General features: G+C 45.2%; 11 protein-coding genes across 11 annotated transcripts; 5 read left to right on the top strand and 6 right to left on the bottom strand.

Annotated features, from left to right (window-relative positions):
• The first annotated feature begins 82 nt into the window (after nt 1–82).
• On the top strand, nt 83–1,292 carry METBIDRAFT_31193 (phosphoglycerate mutase). The gene has a single exon (XM_018855801.1). It carries the CDS (start codon nt 408–410, stop codon nt 1,086–1,088), a length of 681 nt encoding a protein of 226 aa, XP_018712763.1. The 5' UTR covers nt 83–407; the 3' UTR covers nt 1,089–1,292.
• Nucleotides 1,083–4,522, bottom strand: ENA2 (Na(+)-exporting P-type ATPase). Its single transcript, XM_018855800.1, has one exon. The coding sequence runs from the start codon at nt 4,421–4,423 to the stop codon at nt 1,166–1,168; it is 3,258 nt and encodes a 1,085-aa protein (XP_018712762.1). The 5' UTR covers nt 4,424–4,522; the 3' UTR covers nt 1,083–1,165.
• Nucleotides 4,523–5,557: 1,035 nt separating this feature from the next.
• On the top strand, nt 5,558–7,840 carry METBIDRAFT_39532 (uncharacterized protein; the record flags this gene model as incomplete). The annotated part of the gene is made up of 1 exon (XM_018857151.1): nt 5,558–7,840. The coding sequence occupies one exon, from the start codon at nt 5,558–5,560 to the stop codon at nt 7,838–7,840; it is 2,283 nt and encodes a 760-aa protein (XP_018712761.1).
• A 4-nt stretch (nt 7,841–7,844) lies between these two features.
• On the bottom strand, nt 7,845–8,132 carry METBIDRAFT_40322 (uncharacterized protein; the record flags this gene model as incomplete). The annotated part of the gene is made up of 1 exon (XM_018857259.1): nt 7,845–8,132. The coding sequence occupies one exon, from the start codon at nt 8,130–8,132 to the stop codon at nt 7,845–7,847; it is 288 nt and encodes a 95-aa protein (XP_018712760.1).
• Nucleotides 8,133–8,332: 200 nt separating this feature from the next.
• METBIDRAFT_11121 (uncharacterized protein) lies at nt 8,333–9,610 on the bottom strand (the record flags this gene model as incomplete). The annotated part of the gene is made up of 1 exon (XM_018853919.1): nt 8,333–9,610. One exon carries the CDS (start codon nt 9,608–9,610, stop codon nt 8,333–8,335), a length of 1,278 nt encoding a protein of 425 aa, XP_018712759.1.
• Nucleotides 9,611–9,758: 148 nt separating this feature from the next.
• On the bottom strand, nt 9,759–12,261 carry AMN1 (Amn1p). The gene has a single exon (XM_018855799.1). The coding sequence runs from the start codon at nt 11,799–11,801 to the stop codon at nt 10,128–10,130; it is 1,674 nt and encodes a 557-aa protein (XP_018712758.1). The 5' UTR covers nt 11,802–12,261; the 3' UTR covers nt 9,759–10,127.
• Nucleotides 12,262–13,996: 1,735 nt separating this feature from the next.
• ROD1 (Rod1p) lies at nt 13,997–16,165 on the top strand (the record flags this gene model as incomplete). The annotated part of the gene is made up of 2 exons (XM_018855341.1): nt 13,997–14,344; nt 14,414–16,165. Coding segments are annotated over 2 exons (2,100 nt in total), but the record flags the coding sequence as incomplete, so codon positions are not given.
• Nucleotides 16,166–16,366: 201 nt separating this feature from the next.
• On the top strand, nt 16,367–17,927 carry ZUO1 (zuotin). The gene is made up of 2 exons (XM_018854554.1): nt 16,367–17,446; nt 17,513–17,927. The coding sequence occupies exons 1-2, from the start codon at nt 16,502–16,504 to the stop codon at nt 17,777–17,779; spliced, it is 1,212 nt and encodes a 403-aa protein (XP_018712756.1). The 5' UTR covers nt 16,367–16,501; the 3' UTR covers nt 17,780–17,927.
• A 148-nt stretch (nt 17,928–18,075) lies between these two features.
• METBIDRAFT_38703 (uncharacterized protein) lies at nt 18,076–18,711 on the bottom strand (the record flags this gene model as incomplete). The annotated part of the gene is made up of 1 exon (XM_018857034.1): nt 18,076–18,711. The coding sequence occupies one exon, from the start codon at nt 18,709–18,711 to the stop codon at nt 18,076–18,078; it is 636 nt and encodes a 211-aa protein (XP_018712755.1).
• Nucleotides 18,712–19,217: 506 nt separating this feature from the next.
• Nucleotides 19,218–19,775, top strand: ARL1 (Arf family GTPase; the record flags this gene model as incomplete). The annotated part of the gene is made up of 1 exon (XM_018858748.1): nt 19,218–19,775. One exon carries the CDS (start codon nt 19,218–19,220, stop codon nt 19,773–19,775), a length of 558 nt encoding a protein of 185 aa, XP_018712754.1.
• Nucleotides 19,776–20,146: 371 nt separating this feature from the next.
• On the bottom strand, nt 20,147–21,460 carry TYR1 (prephenate dehydrogenase (NADP(+)); the record flags this gene model as incomplete). The annotated part of the gene is made up of 1 exon (XM_018857205.1): nt 20,147–21,460. One exon carries the CDS (start codon nt 21,458–21,460, stop codon nt 20,147–20,149), a length of 1,314 nt encoding a protein of 437 aa, XP_018712753.1.
• Between the last annotated feature and the right edge of the window lie 333 nt (nt 21,461–21,793).

Below are 21,793 nucleotides of genomic sequence, written 5' to 3'. Positions count from 1 at the left end.
AAAAAAAACCTGATACCCTTTCAGGTATCACCTCAAAAATGAATTGCATGCTCTGACCGCAAAAAAATCTTTAGTTCGACATCTAACTAATGCAAAGACAGAAAACAATAAGAAAGCTCTGGTTTTTACCATGTTGCACGTAGTAGGCCACTGAACTTTTGATTGAAATCTCAGGCCTTGAACAAGTTGTCTGCGCATAGGCACACAACTGTTTATGTTGACAAAATCCGAATCTTTGGCATATTCTAAAAAGGCATAAAAAAATAGAGCCGATGTTTTTTTTGTGTTATTACCCTTCTCGGAAACCTGGGATATATTGAAACAGAACAAGTTTATCTACACGCCACAAGGTCACGTGGTATCATATTACAATCTCAGAGCTTCGGCAACGGTTGATGCCAGCACCAATGACCAGAGAAATCAAACCAAACGAGGATCCGCAGGTGACAAGAGTTTTTGTGGTACGTCATGGACGGACAGACTGGAATGCCAAGAAAATTCTCCAGGGCCACATCGACATCGACATAAATGAAGAAGGCGCCCAACAAGCCCAGAAGGTCGCTTCCCATCTTCAGGGAGTAAGGATCGATGATCTTGTGTCCTCTGACTTATGCCGATGTGTCAATACTTCAAAACCCATTCTCAGCTACCAGCATACTGCTACATACTCAGAAACCCCTAAATTGCGTGAACGTGATATGGGCAAAGTACAAGGTATGCCTTTGATAGACGCTCTCCAAACTTACGGAGAGAACTTCCGTAGTCTTGGTGAGCAGGAATCAGCTTTGATCGAAAGAGTGTCCGAAGTTTATGATTCTGCCTTGAAGAGAGCGGCGTCCAACAAACATAAGAATATCTTGCTTTGTACCCACGGAGGTGTCATCACTGTGTTCACCAATCACTTGCACAGAGATAGAAAATACTGCTTGGGCGAAGGCATCACGGCTGATGATCTCAGGGTGCCTTATAACACGTCAATTACTGTCATCGATGTAGAAAAGGCCACAGGATCAGGAACCATTGTAAACTGTGGCGTAACTGAACATCTAGGTGGAGATTTCAGAGTAAAAAATCAATTATTACGATAGCACTTGTGTCAGCCAGAGAGATGGAAAATGCTGTATCAATACATATATAAAGATAGAAATAGATGATTAGATGATTATTATGCGAGCATGTCTGGGTCAAGAGTGTTGCTTCTGGAAAAAGAAGCATACTTCTGAAAGTTGTCCTTCCTTTCCAACTCATACTCAGGGTTCTTGATCTTGGAGCTCCATTTACGTTTGTAAATTCTCTTGCCCCATTTCCAAGCCTCGCAACCCAAGAGGAAAAGAAGACTGAAGGCGAATGCAAATCCCCACTCCTGACCGATTGGTGCATGTAAAAATACTTTGTCGTTAATCACTGGGATGTACACGACGGGAAAAACAGACACAAATCCCCCAATGACAGACCAAAACAAAAATTGATTGGCCCAAAGGTCGATAGAAGTTTGTTTCCACCATGGGTTGTCCGTCTCTTGTCTCATATGGAACAAAGAGTTGTCCGGATGAATGCACTCCCATGCCAAAATAAGAGCACACCATGTCATGATAGCAAAAGATGTGGACCTGCCTCTGAAAACCAAGTTACAAAGATCGGAGTCTGCGCTGATTTCATTGCAGCCAACACCCAAATCCCCGTCACCGACACCGAATACAACTAGCACAAAGCCTAGCATACAGCATGCAGCCATCCAGACTCCATACCCAGCCATATCGCCGAGAAGCTCTTTGGTGAAGATTTTGCGATTTGGAGGCTGGTTCAAAACACCATCAATAGCCTGCTCTTGTCCCAACCCCATAGCAGGGAAACAAGAGGTTACAACCAAAATCCACAACACCTCCACTGGTGACAAAGGAAAGACAGAGTACCCAGAATCATCTTTGAAGGCCAAACCCACCATCAAATAAATTGCCTGAGCAACATTTTCGGCCAAAAGTTGCAATATGAACTTTTGGATGTTTGCAGCCATTCTGCGGCCTTCCTCAATTGCGTGCAAGATGGAAGCGAAGTTGTCGTCAGTCAAAACAATATCAGAAGCGTCTTTAGCCACATCAGATCCATTGAGTCCCATGGCAATTCCAACGTCCGCCTTTTTCAATGAAGGAGAATCATTAACACCATCTCCAGTCATTGCACAAAATTTATCCCGACGATGCAACGCATCGATCATGCGGACCTTAGTCTGAGGAGCACAACGAGCAATTACTAAGGGTAACACAGGTAGAGCGTCAATTTGTTCATCTGACAAAGCATCAAATTCCATTGCAGTCATGCACATTGCCTTCACAACCTCATCACTATAGTGATACAAGTTGTGGGGAATAATGCCAACCTCTTGAGCAATAGCTTTGGCTGTACTCGGGTGGTCACCGGTCACCATATGAACATTGATACCTGCCTTGTGACACAACTTAACCGAGTGTGCAGTCTCAAGTCTAGGAGGATCATATATACCAACCAAGCCATGGAATGTCAAATTGGACTCGATAGACTCTCTGTCCTCCAAGTCATCAGTTTTTTCATCAAAATCTCTTGACGCAAAAGCCAAAACACGTAATCCTTGCGAAGATAATGCATCCATGTTTGCCTCGATCTCACTGATATGCTCCTCTGTCATTTCAATGAGGTCAGATGTGTCCGTGCTCTCTTCCGGGTTACCAGTCCAATTTTTGCATCTTCTCAAAATACGTTCCACCGCTCCCTTTGTAAAAATCTTCGTGACATCTCCCATTTTGTACACTGAAGTCATTCTCTTGATGGAAGAGTCAAAAGGATATTCCTCGATATGTTGAAAATTTCTGGCAACCGCTTCTCTTGCATATCCTAATCTGCAACAAAACACCTGTATAGCAATTTCGGTAGCATCACCATGTGCTTTCCATACCAATTCTCCAGACTCTTCATCTTTTGTCTGGGAAACAGTAGCAATATTAGCCAAAGTTGCAACATTAAGCCAACTCCTGAAGTTATTCGGGTATGAATCGATGTCAGCTTTTTCGACAGGCTTAAAGTCAATCTCTTCATCAGTTTCTTTAATGAAGTATGGTGAGAATTTGGACTGGGATAAATCACCTATTGTTGGATTAAATGGATCATGTATGTTATCCATGGAAAATGTCCCGACTGAAGGAATCCAGACCTTTTTTGTGATCATCTTACCCTGCGTCAAAGTACCTGTTTTATCTGAACAAATATCATCAATGCCACCTAAAGCTTCCAAAGAGTCCAATTTACGAATAATGACATTCTTGGAGACCATTACTTGCGCTCCAACTGCCATTGTGATGGTCAACACCACAATCAAAGCAGAGGGAATCATGGACAAAGCCACGCAAATAGCGTAAATAGCAACCTCTTTGTTCACGTTGAATTTCTGAGTAGCCATCACAACAATTGCAAAGACAACAGCAATCCAGAACAAGACAATAGCCAACCATGACAATACTCTTTGCAAAGGGGTTCCTTCAGTGACTCCCAAAAAGTTTCCCAATATGTCCTTGAAGGTTCCAAAAAAGGCTCTTGAATACTCTTTCGAACTAGGCTTTCTGCCGCCAGATTTGTCAACCTTTCTAATGAGTCCAGTGTCTGATTTCAAAGACTGAGCGATTTTTCCAATCTCAGTGTCTAAAGCAGTGGCAACAGCCACACCACTTCCCCTTCCTTTGGAAACTACCGAAGATGAAAAAGCCATGTTCAATCTATCACCCACGGGAACGCTCAAAGACGGATCAGGGTATACGTCATCTTGGTTTTTTGCAACAGGCAAAGATTCTCCAGTTAAAAGAGCCTCGTCGGTCTCCAAATTCATGGTGTCAATCAATCTTAAATCCGCTGGAATGGTATCTCCAACCTTGATATGAACAATATCTCCTGGAACAACCTCTTCCGTTGGAATTGTAAGGTCATCTCCATTTCTTGTAACGCGTGCCGTGGATGATGACAAGGATCTAAGAGAGCCCATAGTCTTCTCGGCCTTCATTTCCTGAACGAAGCCAATGGTGATGTTGATTCCCACCACAGCTGCGATGACACCGCCAGATATCCAGTCTTGGATAGCAAGAGCAATGACCATTGAGATTATCAACACCATAATCATTGCATTGAATGTCTGATGCGCCAAAATTTTGGTGTAACTTATTTTGTCTCCTTCACCAAGCGTGTTCATACCATATTGTCTCCTTAGTTCTTCTACTTTCAGTGTCGAAAGTCCTTGTGTAGCATCTGTGCCGAAATTACTGATGACTTTGGCCGCAGAAAGTCTGTAAGGCAAAAACTCGGTGGTTTTAGTAAGTTCTGTCGAGGAGGACGATGCATCTCCGTAGTCGGTATGGTTGTCAGCCATACGGTTCATGTCCTCTCTGCTATTTTCTTTGGACATTACGGCCGAAAGATTATTGATTTATAGCTCAAATTATTGAAATGCGAAGTTATCGCGGGGCAGCTGGGGTACTTATATATCCATAATCCCTTATCGTTTCAGGTATGGGGTACTTCACGAATCACTGCGCCAAGAGCAGCCAAGAAAGAGCGATATGTACTTGCGTCAAACGCGAAAGCTAATCTACGATGGGGGAATTGTTTCAAGGACTTAGACTATTTGGTGATTATTAAACAAATTAAATACCTTCTTTACATCGGATTCGAATCTTTATGAGACAACCAAACCGAAACAAATGTTTTTTGGACACAAAATATTATTAGGCGAGTGTCGTGACGATGTATGGTCTGCTATATTCTGCACACAGACCTAAAAGTATATTGCGAAGTGCATACAACATACAATTGCGTGAAAACAGGGCACAAGGATAGTTGTGCTGCAGGACATGACCATTCTCGCCAATTCTAGAACTTGGCATTTCCCTGATTGTCATGATCAAAAGATAAGCCCACATGCACATGCTCTGAGGATCCACTATTGAGACCCGTTGAAATTTTACGAAATGTATATGCTGTCTTTACGGATGCAAGCTGGTACGATGCCGTTGACGATGGCCATGTATTCACTGTACCCACTCCTCCAGAGCAAACATACATTTGCTGCCTTATTCAAAATCGTACTATCCTATGCTTTTCAAAGTAATGCAGCGGCTGTTTAAAGAGGTAATAATTCCGGATCTATTTTTTGGGATTGGCTCGTTAAAAGCCGCTTGGGGGGTTTTGCTACTACCGAGGTCACACCAGAAGTGTTGATATATATGCAGAAAATATTTTGCCGGTTTTGCCCGCCGTGTCCCGAGGTGGGGCTAAGCACCACCAATGTAAAGCGGGGTAGTATAGGGAAGCTCTCAGCGAGCAAAACCGAACTATATTGTGGTTTGATTCAAAGAGATGTGAATGCAAGAAATATTCTTTGAGTATAAAAAACTTTAAACGGGAATCTTTTGCAGAGGCTCTGGAACCCGAAAAGCTAAGGTCACATGACCAAAAGGGGCAGTATGCACAACCTGTTTAGGTGCTACTTCTCCATTGTCAAAACCCGGGCGAGAAGTGGAGAAACCCGAGCATCGTCATTATGACAGATGAAGAGATTGTTAATGCCATCAAAGAAAAGCGCTTTGCTGATGCAAAGCGTGAGATTAATTCCAAGATGCTGAGGTTTCCTCAGAAAAATCAGTATCGTGTCTTGAATGCTTTTTATCTTTTGAGTACTGGATCTTTGAAAGAAGCGCTCGATGAGTGCAATGCGATCAAAGCCAAGTCACCAAGTGACCATTTCACTTTGAATCTTCTCTTTGAAATTTACTGTCAACTTGGGAGGAAGAACGATGGTCAATCTGTCTTCGAAATCGCAGCAAAAAAATATCCGTCGCCGGACCTTATTTTGTCGTGGTTCAAGAAACTGCAACAACTTCTTGATGCCCAGATGTTGCAGAGATCTGCCGCGGCTCTCAAAAAATGCATGCCTCTGAATCGGCTGTATCATCTCCAATCAGTCTTTGCTGACTTGACCAGGAGTTTAGAAACCAAATCAGAGAAGGAGGCACAGACGCTCTTGGAGTCAGCATTGAAGGCGATGGAAAAGTTACAGCCTTTGCAAACAAACCAAGAGGCATTTCTATTATCTTCAGTTTTGAAGAGAAAGCAAGATTTTAGCTCTATCGTTTCAGTGTTGGAACCTGTCCAATGCAAAGAGCTTGAATTGACGCTTTTGCTTCTTGAAGCACTTGACAAATCGGAAAACTGGGAGAAATTGTATCACTATTGCCAAGTATTGCTTTTTGAGGACGAATTCAACGACTATGACACATGGAAGTACCTCATTAAAGCTGGATTTGCATTGAAGATCCCACAAGAAGAACTTTCAGCGCGTCTTAAGTTTGACTCGAGAAACTCATATGTTGCGAACATGGAGATCTGTAGAGTCTATAATTCTGGTCTTGAACAAGCTGTCGAGACCTATTTTGATGAGTTCAAAGACAAACTGTGCTGTGCGTCTGACCTTCTTGCTTTTGACCTAAGCGAGTGCTTTAGGCAGAAGATTCGTGAAAAGCAAAGTACGCTTTTCAAAGAAAGTGAGCTCCAAAATGGCTTAGCAACCACATGTGTGAATATTGAGAAGATTTTGACAAGATTTGACAAGCATGACATTGAGTGGACCAAATTTGCAAGATTCGAAAATTCAGAACTTAACGATTTGTATCTTGCTTCCATGGTTCAATCATTACGCCATGAAGTTTCTATCAAAAAGGTGATAGAATACATCATAAAACTTGAAAGTTTATCCGAACGGGACCCCGACAACTTCAATATAAAGCTTTGGTTGCTTAACCTCTACTCGTGTATTTGCGGATCAAGCATGGCCATCGAAACTTACGAAAATTTAAAAATCAAAATGATTCAACACGATGCGCTTTCATACAAATTGAATCTCGAGCCTTCAATCAAAAATCTCAATCATCTTATAAAAATTTACAGGTTTTATTTGACTGGCGAGAACGAAATGAACACTTACTTCGGTATTGCTCTCAAAAAGGGTCTATTTACAAAACTTGAAGACTTATATCAGTTTTCCAAGAGATTCAAAAGCTCCTTCTCAAAACACTTTTTGGTATTACAAATTTTGAAATTCAGCCGCATGTTGAACAATAATTACTATGACTATTTCGTGAATCTTATAAAAGACAAAAAAGCGGAGATATTAAGTGATGGATTCGAAGTCTCAGATAACAGAGACTTCGATACTGATTACAAATTGGGTTTCGATTTCGAGGGGAAAGTCATGTTTAATTTTGAGTCAAAGAAGACGAAAGAGTATGTGCAGTTGCATTACCTCAAAGAGCTTCTCATCGCAGAGAATCAAGATGTCGAGGCGAAGAGGTTGCTTAAGCTCCTTGATAAATGGATGTGTAATCCTCGGTTCACCAAGACCTTAAGCCCCTCTGAGATCTATTTTTTCAAACTCTTGCACGTCATCTTTAAGCTAAGCCAGGGCGCGGTAGACAAGGATCAAGACCAATGCATGAACTTCTTGACTAAAAACCTTGATTTCAAAATAATTTCTCTGAATTTCCTTGCGAAAACGTCACCCTTGTCAAGCGCTGCAAATAAGATTCTTACTGACTCCTTGGAATTGGTGAAAGTGATGAACCATTTACTGAGCGACGACCTGCTCACAGCCTTGAGCAAGAAATTCCATCAAGGCTTGATCCAGCACGTTGTTACAAACCCGGAAATGACCCAGTTCAAGGACATTAAAGCATCTTTAAAATTGGACGACCTCCCCAAGTCTTCCATTCAATCGCAGTTGGAAAGGCTTGAGGATGGCATTCGCGCCTCAAAATTTAAAATGCGTTAGGAAGTTATAATTTTGCATTGATTCCCATCACATTAGCCATATCATTAACTTTGGCGATGCCTGTCTGAAGCAAATATTTTCTTGTGGTTAGTTCAGTCTCCTTAGCGTTCATGCGGAACTCCTCTCGGGCGTACTGAGCCAATCCCGCGCGTTCGTGGTGCTTATAGATAATTCTCATCAAAGACCGATATGTTGAAAGTACATTCTGTCTAAATATGAACTCCTCCAAGGACAAAATGTTCTTTGTTTTCAAAGAGTAGAATCTCGAAAGTTGAGTGAATCGCACAGCCATCGGGATCGTGGAGCTAAAAAGTTGATGTCAGCCTAAGATGGAAAAAAAAACGCGCAAGTAGGCGAAGATCGCCAAAAGACAGGTCGCGTTTCATATACTCCGCAGGTATTTGCCATAGAGTGATTAATATATTATTGTAAATAGGAGAATCTGAGGTATTAAAAAAAAATGGTCCAAAAGTGTGCATGATTGATCTAATTTTATAAGGTTTGGTCATCTGAAGCAAAGGCATTGGTCAAGACATTGTTTAAGCTGCGTCTTAGCTTTTCTTGCCACCCGGCGACCCATTCTGCACTTCCATTTTTTGGTTGGGAAACAGCGCTGAGACGCTGAAGCCGAGAGATCAAGTCTGTTGAGAATTTCCGCTTCTTTTGGGGCTGCGTTGAATCGCCTCTATTTTGCGTCTTTTCATGCTGCTCTTCACTGGTCATCAAACTCATATAGTCTATGTCCAAAATAGAATTTGATGTTTGGTGAATTGCATGATTTGATTGACGAGCAACTTCCTCAGAATGTTTTGTTTCCGCTTCATAAAGCTCGTTGAAAACTTCCTCATATGTATCGATACAACCCCAGCACACAAATTCTTGATATGCATGAGACAAATTGGCCGCGTGAGATGTATTCATGGCTTCCGTGCTGCTGAGCACCGAGCTGATTTCATACAAGGGTTTGTCGCAGAGCGTACAGTATTTGAGCTTCTCGGATCCAGGAATTTTTCCAAAGATGGCCTCCAAGTTCTCATTGCCTGGCGTGGACACGCGTGGTAGATTGCACCGCCCAAAATCAACTTTAAAACTTCCAGGTGACGCAGAATTTGGGGTTAAAGAGGGCCGCAGGGATTTTTCGCGTAGTCGTTTCTTTATATTGGCCAAAGACTTTTTGCGAAACACAGTTTCCTTAGACTGGGCCTCAGTCATATAGTCTTCCACTAATACAATTGGATCTTGGGAATCATCAAATGTTTCTTCTAGGGTGTCATTTTCGTAGTCACAAATCGTTCCATTCATGGTTGTGTCTTGTTTACTCAAATCGATCGACTCAGCAAACAGAGTGCCATCAAGTGTAGCTCGGGCCAGGTCAACACTGTATAACAGCTGACTCTCATCTCGAAGAAATTCTGAGTTTTGAGTAATGTGTGATGCGGACAGAAATTTTGGTTTGAACCGCTTTGACGGTGCCGGCGGAGGAAACGGTAGCGATGTCAAGGTCGTATCGTCTATGAGATGTAGCTTTGAAGTGTGGGTCCGAAGACCTGGCCGACGGGGTCTATTAACGCAGGATAGACTCTTTGTTTTTAAGACCAGGGAATTCTTCTGAGCTCCATCAAGTTTAGCTTGCAAACGTTTCAGGAGAATATTGTTCAAGCCCCGGCTTTCCTCCGCAATATCTATATCTAGGTGCCTCTTATTGACTTGAATAGGCAGTTCGTTTATCAGCATGGCTATTATCGATGATTTATATGAGTCTATTGACATGATAGATCTCATTTAAAGATGTTTTAATAAGTCATGAAACCGGAACGTTATCGCCAAACTAAACAAATGTCTTGTCAGGCGACACGTAGTGCGAAGAGTTTATTCAGTTATTACCTGTACAAATTAGGAAAGAACAACAAGTGCCGTAGGAGAATCCGCACTTAGACCGCGGAAGCCGCGGGCGCAGCGGAACACACGATCACGTGGCGATCCGCACACGACCATTCACTTCAGTAGAGGTCTATTCATCCAAATTTTACTTTGATGCAGTGTGCATGTCTCCTTGTTGCGTTTGACCCTGTTGGTTTAGCAGCTGCTTAAATATCTCTGAAAGAAACGTATTGATCGGAGCCGGAAAACGTCGACGTCTCAAATCTAGCTCGTGCCTCCGAGCTAGAAGTCGGAACAAGATCATATTTCGTTTCTTTTGTGTCACTACGTATGCTTGCCAAAGCGACAAGTAAAAGTAATTGAAATTATTTATCGGTTGTTGAATAATTGGAGAGACCCGGGTCTCTCATGCAAATATTTGGCTAGGCCTTATGCTAGCCGCGCGGGCTTTGATCAATTCCTCGTAAGAGGCGTCCTCGTCGTTTCGGTTTGCCCATTCTGCGATGTCTTGATAAATCCTGCGAGATATGTGATTGTCCATCTTTTTTTCACTGGATTGGAGTCGGTACAAAAGCGTTTCGCATGTCTCAATGAGCACACTGATGCCTTTCGCACTCTGTTTTCTCTTGAAGGTGAGAATGGAGTCGAAATCCGTGAGGTTTTCTATGAAGCGGACTTCAAGAACAGATAACATAGGCATTAAATCATGACTCAAAACAGTAGGTATCGATTCATTTGTAAGTTGCACACAGTTGTTGAGAGACAACCTCTCTAGCCCGGCTCCACAGCTCATAGCTAATTGCCAAATTGTGCGATCTGTGATATGGCACCCGGCCAAACCAACAGTATGCAAGTGTGGATTCTTGATAGCCAATTTCACAACGCCGTAGTCGGTAATGAGGTGTCCATTCTCTTTCCTGCCAAGGTTAATACTTCTTAGGTTATGACAGCGCGAGCCTATCGAGAAGATTCCAGAGTCAGTGATTCTCTCACAGGCCCTTACGTCTAATGTCTCCAAGTTGGGACATCTTTTGGCAACAGATACAAGCATTGAATCATCTAGAACCTTTGAGCCTGTTACAACCAAAGACTTCAAAGACTTGTGCAAGAATGAGATCGAAGGTTTAAGTCTTGGGCACATGAAAATTTCTAGCCATTCCAATGATGAATAGTCAATGGTTTCAGCAATTTTATCGAGCGAAGCCTGCCTCGCATGGAACAACTTATTGAGGACAAAGACCTGTGGCTTTGTGGTCTCGAATACTTCCTTTCCACTATTCACAAAGCTCAAGTAATTCTCTTCCTTTCTAAAAAGAATTTTTTTGCCCAAGACTTCTTTCGCAATGCGGTGAAAAAGTTTATTAACCAATAAACAGGTGTGCAAAGCATTATAATCAGAATAATTGTTTGCGCAATACAGTGTTGGTAATTGCATGACTGACTTAGCCTTTTCACGATCGCCGTCATATAAAAGGGTGGCATGATGCAAAGAAAGTGGTCTTCTGCGGACTGGCAGGGTCTCTTTGGGGATGACAGTGTTTTGGAAGTCAGCATATTCGATGATCTTGTAGACAAGTTCTGGAATATCAAATATTGAAGGCTTTGGGACTGATCTGGTAGAGGGCTTTGGTTCAAGAAGTGACAAGCTCAAATGTTTGACTGACGCCAGAAACTCGAACGAGAACGAGGTAGAATCCATCGGTTTTGTTGGAGTGATTGCACTTTGAACAGACTCGGATGCAGAATTGGAGTCTGAGAGGTCAGGTACTGACTCACAATCAGAGGGTTCAAATGCTGAACTCCACTCATGACTAGCACACCTCAGAGACTCAAATCTGTCATTCGATCTCCGTCCATTCGTGTTTCTGGCATTGAGGTATGTCGGTCTTCGATTTAATGAGGGCGCCACTGATGTCCGAAACTGGCTTGGTGGGTATGCATCTCGAGTCGACTTCGCTCTCTTGATGCTTCTCAGAGGACTGACTGAAAGATAGTCGTCGTAGTCAGCCAACGATGCATCGGGCGAAAGGCAATCTCCAGATGATGAATCAGACTCAGTTTCGCTGGAGGGATATTGCATGGTATGTTAGGATACCAAATCTCAGAAGCTTTATAAAGGAAAGAAAAGCGATTCTGGCTCACTCAAAGTTCCATTCGAAGAAATATGCAAAGGATAATGAATGGATGGCAGCCTGTGGGGATGGGCTCTGCTCTTTGATCAAGACACAGGGTAGATTCCAACGTTTCTAAACAAGAAAAAAAAACTTCCGTGAACGTTGAAATAATGTTGATGCAGGGTGATGATTACAGCCACGTTGAATCTCTTCTGGTCAACGAAAGAAATAGAATGTGACTTATGAGAAGATCTCTGGGCGCCGTAAGCAGAAAGGAAATCAAAGAAAAGCCTCAGATAGTTGGGGCCACTTCAGATGTATAAATGCACCTGAAGGTAGAACCTCCAGCAATGCCGAGACGGCAGGAAGCCGCCAGAAGGGGATAGCTCAGCCAGCCTATTTTGAGCGTGTGACAGAAGCCGTGGCGGGCATATAAACATAACAAGAAGTTCCGGCATGCGACACTCAAGAAGCATTACAGCTAAATCGGTACCTTTTTCTCGCCTAAAAATATTATGCAAGCCAGCCACCTGAAACAGGAAGGCTGAGAAGGGCTTTCTCAAACGCGCATGTCCCCCCAAAAAATCAAAAGCCACACTGCTGTATGTCCCTTCCCAGGTTGGCTGGAACCAAAATAGTCTCTATAGTTTTTCAAGTCAGAGAGCCTGCACGGCGTACTTGTTAGCCTCAACATCTTTGGCACCTTGTGATTGGTAATCTTTGGGACTTTTCCGACACAGCCATGTAGGCAGTCCGAATGAGAATATCGCTTTCGAGTCAATCCTCTCTTAAATCCTACGCTCTTGACAAGTTTACATCAGATATCTAGTATGAGCGCGGACAAATAACTCGAAGCCTTCTTGTGTGAAGATTGCGTTGTAGTAGAAGACTCAAAACAACGGGTGGGTTTGGGTTGCGGATCTACAAAAGAGCACGAATTCACCTGTGATACATTCAGACTAACGAATTGCAAACCGGCCAAAATGACTTATCTACATCGAATGGCGTCACCCTGGCAAGCCGGAAGAATCAAAAGGTCTGTTGCCTCGCAGAACCTGCCTCGCCCTTTTAGCAATCCGGGAGGCTATGTAGCTTCATGTTACTAAAAGTTACCCGAATTTCCTATATTCCGAGATTGATTGCAGGAGAAAGGCTTATCTTATTGGGCGAGATCTTTAGTGCCGTCGAGCATATGATGAATCTACCTTCGACGCTGTGCGACCGGATCATTACAGGTCTCCTGAAATTTATTTATTTTGGATTTCCAATTCAAATGGGATTCAAAGCGAGGCCAATTTTCCAATCATACAAACACAATCGCGGTCTTTGTCTAGCTACCATCTTGGGGTGAAATACAAACTTAATTCCACAAAATAAACTACATACTTAATACCCAGTCCAACCATGCTGGCTTCTTTCCGAGACTCTTTCTTGTAGTTTGTCAAGCCGAAAAAGGCCACTCAACGTCAAAGCCATGAAGACGCGAAGCTGTACAATTTCAAAACCACATTTTCTTTTCAGTCGGACTAAATCGCGTGTGCCCATACCTCTTCAAAACCGCGGAGATAAAGTTGCGGTGCGCGTCTGCTGGTCAAAACATAGGACAGGCCCTCATGGGTGTTCCATACAGGAGGAAACCGAAAAAAGCAATTCACGAGATAGTATGAGACAGTTTTCTACTCTAAGTGAGATATTAATGAAGTAGTACATTATTTTTTCGACGGCTCACACAGCTTGCTCTTAGAAAAGAATGCTGATCGTCACCATTGCTTGTGCTTTTTGATTATTCGTAGTGTTTTTGTCTGTTCCTGTTGAAGTCCCATCATGCTTGCGGTATCTAAAAATTCTTCGTCGCATCACATGACTTATTCTCGCAACCATTGATGAAGATATCAACTCTCGGGGGAAAAAAATATTCTCTGCATATCAGTGGATTACTAGCTCTGAAACCGTGGAAACGACTTCCAGACAAACTTTGTCTGAGCCGTCTCATTGATTACAGGGATCTGAATTATCAAGCCTACAGTCTCATTTTCACAACCCAGAGTTCACTAATCGCCCAAACTTCCACTTTGTATACACCCTCCTGTTCACGCTTTGAAAGAAAAGATTGGTCTCCTATAGCATATCTTTGAACACCTGCAGCACCATGCATATTTCGAAGCAAACAAAACATAACAGTAAACTGTCCTCTCTTTTTGAGATTCGGTTGAAGAACTTGGATCATGACGTTATTGTCTTCAAAGGCTCAGAGCATACAGCGGCCTCAGCGTTTGTCAGTGGCAAAATTGTCTTCTCTGTAACAGAGCCTATTACTGTGAAAAAGATCACTTTGAAGTTGTATGGAACACTCCGTCTTCGGTGGCCTGAAACACACAAATCGCAAGCTAACAGGCCCACCAAGTTTGATAAGAAGGTCTACGAGTTTGCATGGGATAGCAACGACTTTTCCAAGTATTTGAGCAACATGTACACCAATTCGTCTGCCACTGGAAATGCTAATACACATGTATCTGGACATGTCCCCGGGGACAAAGCGCTGTCCCCAGTTCCCAAACACAACAATCATTTATCAAAGGGCCACTCATTGAAAGGCTCGACAACGTCACTCAAAAACTTAGGAATGTCTTTGAGATCCATTTCATCTACATCGTTGTCGCACCTTTCGAATGCCCCAGGTCATGGTTCCCATAGCTCGTCTTCATCCAACATCACCGGAAAGGGGAACCATATTTTGGTTCAAGGCAACTACGAAATCCCATTTCAGGCAATCTTGCCCGGAGACATGCCAGAGTCTGTTGAAGGTCTACCAGGGGCTAATATCGTGTACAAATTCGAGGCTCAAATCGAAAGAGGCAAGTTTCACAACCCTATGATCACCAAGAAGCATGCACGAGTTGTTCGTACAATGACAACTGACGCTGCTGAACTTTCTGAAACCATGGCTGTGGACAACACATGGCCCAAAAAGGTGGAGTATTCATTGAGTGTACCATCCAAGGCTATTGCCATTGGCTCAGGCACTCCAGTTAGCATGATGCTTGTTCCGCTTTTGAAAGGCTTGCAGCTTGGCGAGATCAAAATGACCTTGGTCGAAATGTACTCTTTTGTGGGTTATAGTCCTCCCCCGCATACTTCTGAGCGTGTGGTCTGCGAGAAAATAGTCCCTGCGCCTACCGAAAATGATCCTAATTACCAGATGGATAAGTGGGAGTTGACTACCTTTTTGAAAGTACCGCCCAATTTGTCAAAATGCACACAAGATTGTGACATTCAGACCCACTTGAAAGTACGCCACAAGTTGAAATTTGTCATTGGCTTGAAAAACCCCGATGGTCATACGTCAGAGTTGCGTGCTTCACTTCCCGTACAATTGTTCATTTCTCCCTTTGTGGGAATACGTGCAAGAACTGAAGACGATGAAGACGACCTAAGCCAAGGTCCATTTGAAGAAGAGGAGATTTTCCATTCCAATTCTAGTGCCATATCCCAGACAAGCCTGGGTCAAAACGACACAGAGTCATCCACCGATGCGAGCGCTTTGAGATCAAATCCACATTCGGTGACGTCTTTCACCGGTATTGTTGCACCGCCCGTTTATGAGAAGCATGTCTTGGATAGACTTTGGACGGATGTATCGCCAATCGAATCTCCCTTGAGTTCAGGAGCTCAAACTCCAAGATCCCTCTACAGCCGTCCGCCAGCCGGGGACGTGCTGCAATTCTCCATGTCAGCAATTGATACGGCCAAATTGTCGGAAAATTTGAGACAATTGAGCATTCAGAGGCAGCTTCAAGAGGGAACTGAAGGGAGTCGTGCATCAACACCTGGGCGAGCTACGTTTAACTTGGACGGTGATCAGGCAGAATCTGGTGACTACTTTTCCAAAGGGCGCCCCGTTGTCACTGATTCGGGGAGCTTTAACCAAGCAAACCACACAGGGGCTGCCCCAGGACTACTTTCACCGGAGGGAATCTCCCCAGTTCACTTGTCTCGGGTAAACTCAGAGAGCAACCTTGATCAGAACGCATTGTCCAAAGTGCCGTCCTACAGCGAAGCTATGAAGAGCAATGTAGACGACACCCTTGCACCCAAGTACATACCGCCGCTTCCAGGGTCGCTGATCGACTTGACAGAGGTGAATCGCCGTTTTGAAGAAAACATCTCCAGGCAAAAAGGTGCCTCCAGTCCAAACCAATTAGGGTTTTCTCAGAACAGGCTGTTTTTGTCCAGAGCATCTTCGACCAGAGGTGCCTCACGCAACTCTTCCAACGACTCGTCTCCCTCTGGCTCCAAGAACGCTTCTGTCAGCAACTTGGCCGCGTTAGCGGGAGACAATGGGGGCCGGGTACCCTCCAAACGACTGACAAGGGCTACGTTTTCTATGGCACCCTAGCTTTGCAGCACTGAGTCACTGCCAGCTGGCTGTCAGTCCAACCGTCAAATTATAGAATCCCAAAAAAAAAAAATCTGTTTTTCGAGGGTGTGATGAAATCCTAACCTAACAAATAGTAAGCATAGTCTTGCATCTTGGAATGAGCTTGATGGCCCACCCCGCCTTCTGCATGGCCCCATCGCGCGCGAGATTACACCCGTACACACAAGCTTTGGGCTATAGCTCGCGCTTCAGATTTTTTCCCTCCACCATCCAACTCCATCAAGAATCATGTCCATTGTCTTGCCAGCCCTCTCGGGCCCCAAAACCCCCGCTTTCGAATCCGTGAAGTCTTACACCGAGCCAGTCCGTCGCCCTGTGGAGCCTGTCGGTAGGTTTTTCTTGGCTCACGCCACCAGAACCTTGAGAGGCCACACTTGGTCTGAGTTCGAGAAGTTGGAGGCTGAAAGAAACGTGAAAACTGTGGAGGAAGACGAGGACGCCGACTTGGGGGACGAGGAGCAGTCTGCAGAGTTGTTGGCGCACGACCCAAGAGAGTGGAAGGAGGCTGATTTGTACGCTGTGTTGGGCTTGTCCCATTTGAGATGGAGAGCCACCGAGGACCAGGTCAGAAGAGCTCACAGAAAGCAAGTGTTGAAGCATCACCCAGACAAGAAGTCTGCAGCCGGCGGCTTGGAGCAGGACGACTTTTTCAAGATCATCCAGAAGGCTTTCGAGATCATCTTGGACCCTTCGAAGAGGCAACAGTTCGACTCGGTGGACGAGAACGCCACAGTCAAGCCACCCTCCGCCAAGAGCACGTACGACTTCTTCGAGGCCTGGGGCCCAGTGTTCGAAACCAACGCCCACTTCTCGAAGAAGCAGCCTGTTCCGTTGTTGGGCGACGCCAACGCATCCAAGGAGGAGGTTGATGCATTCTACAAGTTCTGGGGCAGCTTTGACTCATGGAAGACGTTTGAGTTCAAGGACGACGACGTTCCAGACGACACTGCCAACAGAGACCACAAGCGTTACATCGAGCGGAAGAACATCTCCAACAGAAAGAAGTTGAAGCAAGAGGACAACAAGGCCCTCATTGAGCTTGTGTCTCGTGCGCAGGCCGAGGACCCCAGAATCAAGGCCTTCAAGGAGGCTGCCAAGAAGGAGAAGGAAAGATTGAAGTGGGAGAAGGAGGCTGGTGCCAGAGCCGAGGCTGAGAAGAAGGCCGCGGAGGAGGCTGCCAAGAAGCAAGCCGAGGAGAACGCCGCTTTGCTCAAGGCTGACTCCAAGAAGGCCAAGGAGGCTGCCAAGTCCGCCAAGAAGAAGAACAAGAGGGCCATCAGAGGCGCTGCCAAGGACAAGGCTTACTTTGGCGACGAGTCCAGTGCCGCCACCATTGACGCAGACCTTGAGTTGCTTCTCGAGAGCTTGGACGACGTCCAATTGTCCGACCTCGCGGCCAAGGTTGGTGGCGAGCCTGCCGACGTCAAGGTGGCGATCACCAACGCCTTTGGCGAGTTGACGGCTGCTGGCACTGTGAACGCCTCCCTCGTCAAGTACTTTTCCTAGACGTGCGATGCGCTAATTAGTGGCGAGTATATAGACATATAATGGAAGCGGTCGCTGCCAGGGCTTATCTCACACTATGCACATGAGCTCAGTTTCGAGGAGCGGAGGGAGGGGTTTCTGGCCATATTTGATATTGACTATTGTATGTGCTTCTGATGGACTGATTTCGGTGGTTTGATCGGCAAGCCGCAGTCTGAGTCCTCGGTGTAGGGAAGCGCCGCACGTGTGATTTCGACGAGGATCATTTCAAATCATGTGACGCCAAGCCGCGTATTTCCGGGCACTCTCGTGCCCTCCTATTGCTTATCGGGCCCTTGCTCGCTTTCATCCACGTCCGGTATATCAATCTCGTGTTTGAGGGGATTGGCAGCATTATGATAGTGTGCTTTCCTCATCTCCTCAAATCTCTTGTGTCTCTCTTCTGCCAGCAAGGCAGGGGCTTCGGGCTCTGCGTCTCCTTGCTCGTCTCCGTCGGGCGAACCCACCCCTGGATTTATCAACTCGCCTCCATTCAAAGACAGACTCTGCACCTCACGCATGTCATACTCGCCTTCCCCAAGCAGGAGCTCGGGAATTTCACCCGGACCGGTATCTTCATCTCCGTCGTCCCTGTAATATTCGCCTTCAGGGTCGAATCCACCCTCGTATGGCGTCTTTGGCTCGTCGATTTTCATGGTCGCGGCCTTCTCCTGTTCCGTCTGATACAAATTAAGCTCATCCCATTTGAGGTGCTCCGGAAGGGCCCTGGCATCATGGCTGTCTCCTTTTGCCTCTGCGATTTTGGCTCTGATCTCCTTTCCCCGGTTGGTCTCTGCTGCTAGCTGTGCATTCAATCTAGTATTGCGAATGACCTCTTGACGGTCGAACTCCTCTGCGCGGGTCTCCTCCGCCGATTTGGTTTCCTTGTTTCTCAAGATTCCTCGAGGCTCCATTTTGCAGACTGTGTTTGTTTTCTTTTTAAGGTGTTGATGTGAACGAGTAGCCGGTTTTTGTCTAGATGTACTCGGATTTGATTGCGTGGGGTGAGCGAACAAGGTGGTGCAGAAGTGAGGAAGCCGGGGATGCAAGACCCGTGCATCGGCCCGTCACGCGGAGGGGGTCACGTGACGCGGGTCGGTAGCGGGCCGGGCGCTCCACTTGTCCGTGAGGTGCAAGGCCAGCCTGTGGAGTGGATCAGAAAATCTCTTTGGGTTTTCGCCATCTTCGCTTTCACGCGGTTTCTGCCTCTTGTCTTCTTGTCCTGCCCCTGGCACCATCCAGATTATCAGATCTTTCCAGCAGCGCGCGGTCGTGCATCTCACAGCGCTTCAGCACTGTGACCTGTTGGCCAGGCTCGTTTCGTATCACCACTGCCGTCTCCGCCACCAACATTTGCAAAAGGCCAGCGAGCAAGTCGGACACTTTTGAATATATCAGTCCTGCAGCATCATTGATAGAAATGGGACAGGTTCTCAGTTTCACCAGTATATTCTCAAAGCTATGGGGCGTGCAGAAAGAAATCCGGATTCTAATCTTAGGTTTGGACGGTGCTGGCAAAACCACCATTCTTTACCGCTTGCAAATGGGCGAGGTGGTGACAACCAAACCGACCATTGGCTTTAATGTTGAGACGTTAAAGTACAAGAACTTGACCTTGAACATCTGGGATTTGGGTGGACAGACCTCTATCCGGCCGTACTGGAGATGCTACTATACCAACGCTGCGGCTGTGATTTTCGTGGTGGACTCCACAGACAAGGATCGTATTGACGTGGCCAGCAAAGAGCTTCACATGATGCTCAAAGAAGAGGAATTACTAGATAGCGCGCTTCTCGTCTTTGCCAACAAACAGGACCAGCCGGGTGCTTTAACAGCTGCCGAAGTATCGCAGACTCTCAACTTGACAGATTTGAAGGATCGTAGCTGGAGTATTGTTGCTTCAAGTGCCATCAAGGGCGAGGGGCTAACTGAAGGCTTGGACTGGTTGATGGACGTGATCAAAGACGAGCAAATGTGATGCAATCGTTTGTTGTCTCGACGCCTTGTACTAGCTGGGTGCGATCCTCAACACGGTAGAAGAAAATGACCAATAACAGTGAGATCTCTGAGTACTCTAGAATCTTGCATTGTGTGGCTGGAGCCTCTCTGGCGGTCTGATTTGGTGATAGGTTTGATCGGGACCATGGGTATTCGTTCCATAGTTGTACATTCATCACTCGTTCGTGAGAGGCTCACATGGAACATTGATGGCCATAAAAATCTCGTATGAGCAAAACAGAGGTGTTGGTCAGTATATGCATTTCTATAGCAAATAAAAAATCATGTGAGTGTCGACATCGCTAATTCCTGTTTCATCTCAGCGCCGGTCATTCAGTAAATCGACGTGATCTACTCCTCGCCTCTCTGGCGCACGCGCTCTAGAATGGTTCTAATCATTTCATTGCCAATGGCGTTTGCCTCGGGGATCATGGGACTGAAAAATTCCTGCGCCTCGACGAAAGAATTTTCATACAATCTGTAGTCGCCTCGGGCAATTATTTCTGCCCAGCGGCGTGCAGCAAACGTGAATTCCAAATCATCGTGACGAAATGAAGTATCATGTATTGCAAATTCAATGCATTGGTCCAAAAGCTTCGGACTACGAAATAGGTACTCGGTGACGCCCAAAAAGATGCGAAACAATGGAGTAGAACATATCATATGCTCATATGGCACAATGCCCAATTTATGCCAACTGTCGACTATGGCCAATAGTGATATATGTGAGTTGGGTTGAAATTCATAAGTGGGAGGGGTTTTGCTCAAAGAAAACTTCTCTAAGATGGAGTCATTCAACAATAGCGACTCGTGCCCAGAGTTATGTTCAAACACAAAGTCACGTGCCTTGTATATTCTGGTTTTGAGCTCTTCTTTCTTTCCTTCAATCATCAAAGTGAAAAGCTCTGTCGCCGAACGCGAGTATTGGAGAATTTGTCCATGTGCAGAGGGGTTGGTGATAGCTAGACCAGCATAAACGTGCCATTTGTTGGAAAAAATTCGGAGCGCTATATTGATCTTCGCATTTTCTATTCCACCGATCCACTTCGGCGTTTCCCATGGATATTGGTTTATTTTCATCCATGCTGTTCCCATTGATAGGAAAGCGGCATGTGTGACAGCTTGGGTATCGGCCGTTATCCGATCGTGCTCCGCGGCAGAAAGTTCAACAACCTTTGATTTCAAACACGATACAATACATTTGACAAATTCAAAGTTCTCTGACTTCGATCTGTGATTGATGAGAACCAAAGGTTGGCCAGTGCTGTCGACCTTGGGGCCATGAAGCGAATGTAAGGAAATGATGTCGACATCCTCAGGGACATAAGTCTGAAAAGCTTCGATCTCAGGATTCTTGCAAGAAGTCTGGCCTCCCACAATGGCTCCTACCTTGGTGGAAGGTCCGTATGTTTTCACGATGGAGCGAATGTTCTCTGCCTCGACGCTATAAATGATGTAGTCTGCTGATCGAGACACAAAGTGGCCGGATGGCAATACTTTAAATTTACGACCGCGGTATTTTTGAAGAGTTTCTTGGAACTTGTCTTCTCTATCTGACCCGATGACGTTCCACCCTGCGCTAGAGAATCTCTCTGCGTACATGGCGCCCATATCACCGAGCCCAATGATACCAATGGTTTTGGATTTCTTCCATTCCTCCTCCATCATGAGCAGGTGAGCAGAATTTGCAAGATAGAAAGCCCTGGATTATCACTCCTCGATCTAGAGAAGTAGGGTGTACCTTGAAGCTATGTGTCAGCGAGTGGCTAGAGAATGAACCCTCCCAAACAGAACGCAGATCAGACGTATGTTCAGAAATGCACGGGTGTTTGTGATGACGGCTATGGCTTCTCTTATTCCAATAAGTCAAGCAAGAAACGCAATATTTTTTGTTTTTCAGATCTTTTGACTGATAGCAGCTATTCGTAGCATGTTCAGAACAAACACAATGCGACTTCGTTGCGCTCCTCTGCGTCCATTGCACAACTGCGCAACCAT

Source organism: Metschnikowia bicuspidata, assembly GCF_001664035.1.
Source record: "Metschnikowia bicuspidata var. bicuspidata NRRL YB-4993 chromosome Unknown METBIscaffold_2, whole genome shotgun sequence".
Taxonomy (NCBI): Eukaryota; Fungi; Ascomycota; class Pichiomycetes; order Serinales; family Metschnikowiaceae; genus Metschnikowia; species Metschnikowia bicuspidata.
Note: the sequence above shows the minus strand (reverse complement) of the source record. Positions and strands in the feature narration are given on the sequence as shown.